The sequence below is a fragment of the Mus pahari genome, chromosome 22 (assembly GCF_900095145.1).
Source record: "Mus pahari chromosome 22, PAHARI_EIJ_v1.1, whole genome shotgun sequence".
Lineage (NCBI taxonomy): Eukaryota > Metazoa > Chordata > Mammalia > Rodentia > Muridae > Mus > Mus pahari.
In genome coordinates, this window is record NC_034611.1 from 1138004 (window position 1) to 1144202 (window position 6199).

Sequence of the window (6199 nt, forward strand, 5' to 3'; positions counted from 1 at the left end):
TTTTGGGGAGAAGTCTCTCAGAGAGCAATTATGATAGGTTCCTGTCTTCAAGAATAATAGAATATCATTAGCAGCGTCAGGATGGGATCCCTCTCATGGGCATGGGTCTCTTCCCTCGATTTCTGCCCCGTCTTTACCTCAATGCATCTTGTAGGCAAGATAAACTGTGGATCAAAGGCTTATGGGTAGGTTAGTGTCCCAATCCTTCCATTGGAAGTCTTGCCTGGTTATAGGAGATGGCCAGTTTAGACTTCATATCCCTAATTACTAGGAGTCTTAGCTAGGGTCACCCTCATAGATTCCTGGGTGTTTCCATTGCCCTAGGTTTCTAGGTCATGACAGAGATGTCTGGCTCTGTTTTATTTTTAATAATGTATGGAGCCTGACCCTGTGAATCTGAAGCCAGAATTATAGGAATTTGGAAGTCTATAATATGTAAGCTGCATGAAATGGAACCAAACTCTGGTCTCCTGGACGAGCAGGGCATTCTCTTGCTAACTATTGAGATATTTCTCAAGACCAATACCTATTATTTTGAAAAGCTTCCTTCAAGTTGCACAGAGCACCTGAACTTGTGATCCTCGTATCTCACTCAGCATACAGATTACCTGGGATTACAGATTTGAATCAATAGGTGAAGCTTCCTGCTCAGTCTTTTGGAAGCTCCTTCTAAGTTTCAGAGTACTCTAGACTTTGGTCCTGGGACCTCTTGCTCTCTCTGTATCTACTCATTTCCTCTGTTGACAACATCCAAATGTTTATCTCCAGTCCAGAACTCATTCCCGAGCTTCAGACTCAGGTAGTCTTTGTCTTTTCAAAGTCTCCACTTAGATGTCTAGTATATATTTTCAAATTTCCAAATGCAAGTTCCATGACTCTTATGTCCTAAAACCCATTTCCCCCAACTTTTCCACCGCAAGCAATAACTCCATCCCTACATTTGCTCAGAGGCAACTAAATCATCTCAGCTTTTCTTTTTCATATCTTACATCCAATCAGTAGCCGAAGTGATTTCATAGTTGGCTATATCTTCAGAATAAATTCAGCATAGATCACTCTTACACCTCCTCCATCTAATACCTGGATTAATTCAAGTCTCTCAACTTCCTTCCCTACCCAAACTGCTGCCAAAACTCATGCAACTTCTTTCCATGTCAGCAGATGGATGCCAGAGCATGCCTTTTTAAAGTGTGAGTGTTAGCATTCCCTACAAAACCTTCTAGTGGTTTTCCATCTCGCAGCAGCCCAAGACCTAAGGATGGTTTGTCAAACTCCAGCATGTGCCTACTCTCTCTCCACACACCTCTGGCCTCCTCTTGCCTCATAAGCACCTCCCTCTTCTGCAAGATCACCATGCACACTCCAACCCCAGACCTTGACTCCAACAGTTCTCTCACCTTGCAATGCCTTTACCCAAAGAAAATCACATGCCTTGCTTATCCACTCTTTCAAACTTCACCTTCTGAGTGAGGCCTTTCCAGTCACCCTATATAAAACTACAAATGTCACTTCCTTTCTTGCTGCCATGTCTCCCATTTCTGTAAGTGTGACATGTACATAATATGTTTGCTTATAAAATTCCCTGTCATACACTTTCTCCTTGAAAATATAGATTCTTTGAAGACAGGATGTACTGATATGTATAGTAAAGCCCTGTGTCTGGCTTTAAGTGGAATGTATAGTAAAGACTTTGTGTCTAGCTTTGAGTGAAATGTTTCAGCACAGCCTTTGCTATGTTTGGGTTAATCAATAGAGGCTGAGAAACTGTTATGAGACTGTTTGACCCTGAGGAAATACTGTCTCTCTAGAGAATCTGCACCTGGTATTACATGAGAGCTTGGAGCTACACCAGCCTCAGTCCTAAGACACTCCTGGCAAACCTGGAGTTCCTACTTTGGATTATGGCTAGCCATAGTCAAAAGGGACTGCGATCTGTGTGGGCTGTCTGCTCTCATGAGCAGCAAAGGCCAAGTTAACTTTGGTAGTTGAGAACTTTCCCAGCCCCAATTAACCTTGTATGATGTTTGAATAAAGTAACTGGATTGAGCTAGCTGGGCATCAGTCTTTTCCAAGAAGGCTAAACCTCTCTGCTCCTTTGGAAAATGAAGGCTTAGCATTTATTGAGCTTCTTGCCACCTATGACTAACATCTATCAATAATAGAGATTTTTTTTTAAAGATTTACTTATTATATGTAAGTACACTTCAGACACTCCAGAAGAGGGAGTCAGATCTTGTTAAGGATGGTTGTGAGCCACCATGTGGTTGCTGGGATTTGAACTCTGCACCTTTGGAAGAGCAGTCAGATGCTCTTACCCACTGAGCCATCTCACCAGCCCCAATAATAGAGATTTATTTTGTTATGTTTTCTGTTGTTCAGTGCTATAACCACAGTGCTTAAAACAGATGGACACACAGCAGGTAACTACTAAGTATTAGTCAAACGATGACATGCACATAACTTGAATCTTTTATAAGAAAAAATATTCATTTGTCCAATAGACGCAGATTCAGAACAAATGCATGTCTGGGTTTGCTCCTGATGTCTTGTAAGCAAACAGGCTGAGCACCCCGACAGGCTCATGGAATTTAGTTTAATAATAGATAACCAAATGGCAAGCACTTGAGTGAGGGAGGGTGGTGAAGCTGGGTTCTACCACAGTGCACCAGTGGTTGGTGGGGAGAAAAGACCTGGAGGTGGAAAAGCCACAGGAGAGAGGCAGGGTCATAGTCTCACCTGGGATTGCTTCTACCCAGTATCAAAAGCATGCTCTAGCTGACCTACTGACAGTAACCTGGGACTCAGAAGATCAACACCCATTACAGAGAGGGAAGGTAAAGAAAAGTGACGATGTGGAGCTGAGCCAGACAGGGTTATGCATGTGTCTTAGAGTTAGACTTTAGCTTGTGTTAACTTGACATAAAATTAACCCTTTGTCAATTTGACACACAAACACATCACAACCTTTTCTTATTCATACCCAAGATCTCACATTTAAAAACACACGTTACTGTAAAATTCTCAGTCTTTACAAATTCAAACGCAGTAAAAATTCAGTCTTTTTAAAATATCCAAAACCCCATTTAAAAGTTCAAAGTCTCTCAGTTGTGAGCTCCTATAAAAGTCAAAATTAAGTTAAATATTTCCTTCAAGGGGGAAGAACCAGGGCACAGTAGCAACCTGAACAAAGCAAAACCAATATCCAACAGTGTAAATAGTTCAATGTCCAGCTGCCTTGGATTCACTCCCAATCTTCTGGGCTCAGGAGCTTAAATCACTTCTCCAGCTCTGCCCCCTGCAATCAGTGCACACAACTTGTCTTCTTGGCTCTGGATGACCCCTCTCTGCTGCTGCTGCTCTCGGTGGTCATCCCACTGTCCTGGAGTCTTTAAAATGCTGGGGGTCTCCCGTAGCAACTGGGCTGCACTTCACCAATAACCTCCACTAAGGCACCCTCACCAGTGGACTCTCCTGGCCTCTCACAGCTCCAAGTCTCAGCCGCCTTCCATTATCCTTTCATGTCTTCAAAGCCAGTATGACCTGAGTGACTTTTAAACTACCACCAGCTCCCACTGCCAGCATGAGGAATAACCTTAGCTGCCTCCGGAACATAGCTTTTGTGTGCCTTCACAAAACACTTTCAGGTTTCAGCTCAACGATTCTGGTCTCTTCCTCTTCCTCCTTCCTTCCTGTTTTGAGACAGGGTTTCTCTGTTTAATGTTGGCTATCCTGGACCTTAATCTGTAGACCAGGCTGGCCTTGAACTCACAGAGGTCCTCCTGCCTCTACCTCCTGAGTAGAGGTTAAAGGTGTGCACAACCACCATGCAGCTATGCTAGTCTCTCTTAATCACTGCTAATTTCTCAGTTCCAGATGACAAGCATCAACTGTCCTTGTAACTGAAAGGTTTCACTCATTTCAGTGGTGCTGGTCTCTTAATAATCAAAGCTGACTCTTCAGCCCCAGATGGCCAGACTCTTGCAGGATATTTGATCACACTGTGAACCCCAAGATTGTGTTATTTATCAGAAAAAATAACTGTTTCTAGTTGGGCTGTGGCTCAGCCCTTAGCACACACTTTAATCCCTCCGGCTGGAGTACAGACACGCCCTTAGTACACACCTCTAATCCCAAACAATGAAGGTAAAGTTGGTTTGTAGAAGGAAGCACCCATGTTTTAAAGTGATGTTTAATTGAGTTGTTAAGGTCTAGGTAAAATATTAAGGCCTAGGTAACTGTTCCCTGGCTAGCCTGTCATTATAAGGAAACTTTCCAATATGTTTCTGTTGTTATTAGAAAACTTTCTAACACCAAGTTGATTACATATTCTGTTATGTTCTGTGCCCTTGGAAACCAATCTCTTCTTCCATCTGCAGGGTGTGGTTCTGAGTGGTACCTTAGGCCATCTGTTTCTAGGGATCCATAGTATGAAAATCTTCCTTGTATGGCCTCAGTAGGAGAGGATGCACCTAGCTCTGCAGAGACTTGATGTGCCAGGGTGGGGAGATACCCAGGGTGGTCCACCCTCTCAGAAGAGAAGCAGAACGGTTGGGAAAGGGGCTATATGAACTTGAGACAAGGAAGGGGGCAACAATAGGAATATAAAGTGAATATATAGAGAAGGGGCATTTCTTTCAAGGTCAGCACGACACCCCTACCCCACGTGGTCACAAACAGCTGACGACTTTGGGACTTCTTGTCTACTTTGATCTATTTTGATGGACTATATATATATATATATATATATATATATACACACACACATATATATATATACATATATATATGTATATATATATAATCATATAACATATTATATGATAATAGTATTTTAAAAACACCAATAATAAATTTACTCTATATTTAATATAATTTATCTCATAGTTTATAAAAGTAATGCTCACATAAGCTTGTAAGTTATCAAAATAGGACATAGAATGTAACTCAGTGGTAGAATGCATGCTTAGCATGTATGAAGCCATTTATTCAATTCCGAACACTAAAAAAAAATAATAATTATAATGCAAAAAAATCTTCCTTGATGTTATATCTGTATTTTTACATTTCCAGTACCTGCCTAAAATAGACACTAAGATCTTTAAAGTACAAGCAACACCTCTGATTTGTAATCTCAGCACCTAAGAGGCAGAGGCAGAAGTGTAAGGAAGCCAAGACCATCTTGAGCTACACAGTGAGAACTTGACTCAACGAGAAGAAAAAGGAGGAAGAGGGGCAGGAGGAGAAGTAGCAACCCCTGCTACTGGACATCACGGTACACACCTTTCATTCCATCACTTGGAGACAGAGGCGGGCAAATCTGAGTTCCAGGACAGCCAGGGCTCACACACATACTAAAATAAATGGGAAAGTTTTCAAAAGAAAAACAGAACAGTTTTGGGGGGAAAAATATGTATGTACATATATATGTATATATGTGTGTGTGTGTGTGTGTGTGTGTATACACACTCAGCATATTCTAATTGACATTACGATGGTGAATGATGGTGAAATTCAAACAGAAGAGCTTTTCTTCAGTATCCCCAGCAATGGCTTCTGCAACACATCTGTAATGGCCCTAAAGTGAGGAGTAATGAAGACAAGAAACACTAAACGTTAGGTGTCACTATGTCAAAGGCCTATGTAAGAATATTGTTCTTTTCTTTCTTTTTGTTTTGTTTTGACACAGGGTTTCTTTATGTAGCCTTGGTTGGCCTAGAACTCACTATGTAGGCCAGGCTGGCCTTGAACTCACAGAGATCCATCTGCCTCAACCTCCTAAATGTAGAGATGGAAGATGTGAGTGTGGTAAGGACTTTTTTTTTTAATTTTTTAGATACCATAGGAATTGAATTGGTAATTTCCTTATGGTAAGAGCACCTGCTTTCTAAGTTTTTTCAGTAAAATGAAATCTTCGTGTGTGTGTGTGCTGAAACATGCCACATCATTCAGGTAGAAGTCAGAGGCCAATTTATGGGAGTCAAGTCTTTCCTCCTGCTCTGTGAATCCCAGCCATAGAACTCACTTCATCTTGGAAGTAAGCACCCTTTATGCACAGACATCACACTCGCCTTTTAATTCGGTGAGCAGAGAATCCATTTTTTTCCTATTAGAAAACAAGGATATGCTGTGCGTGGTGGCACACGCCTTTAATCCCAGCACTTGGGAGGTAGAGGCAGGCGGATTTCTGAGTTTGAGGCCA

At 41.7% G+C, this 6199-nt stretch overlaps 1 protein-coding gene across 2 annotated transcripts in view; it reads right to left on the bottom strand.

The window, feature by feature from the left end:
- Positions 1 to 5398: 5398 nt before the first annotated feature.
- Positions 5399 to 6199, bottom strand: part of Ly96 (lymphocyte antigen 96) — a 22246-nt gene continuing 21445 nt past the window's right edge. The window contains exon 5 of one of the 2 annotated variants that reach the window (XM_021222389.2): positions 5399 to 5575. In XM_021222389.2, the coding sequence (XP_021078048.1) occupies positions 5477 to 5575 (99 nt within the window). In that variant the 3' untranslated portion in view covers positions 5399 to 5476. The remainder of the gene's footprint in view (positions 5576 to 6199) is intronic. The other variant, XM_021222390.2, reaches the window with a different exon arrangement.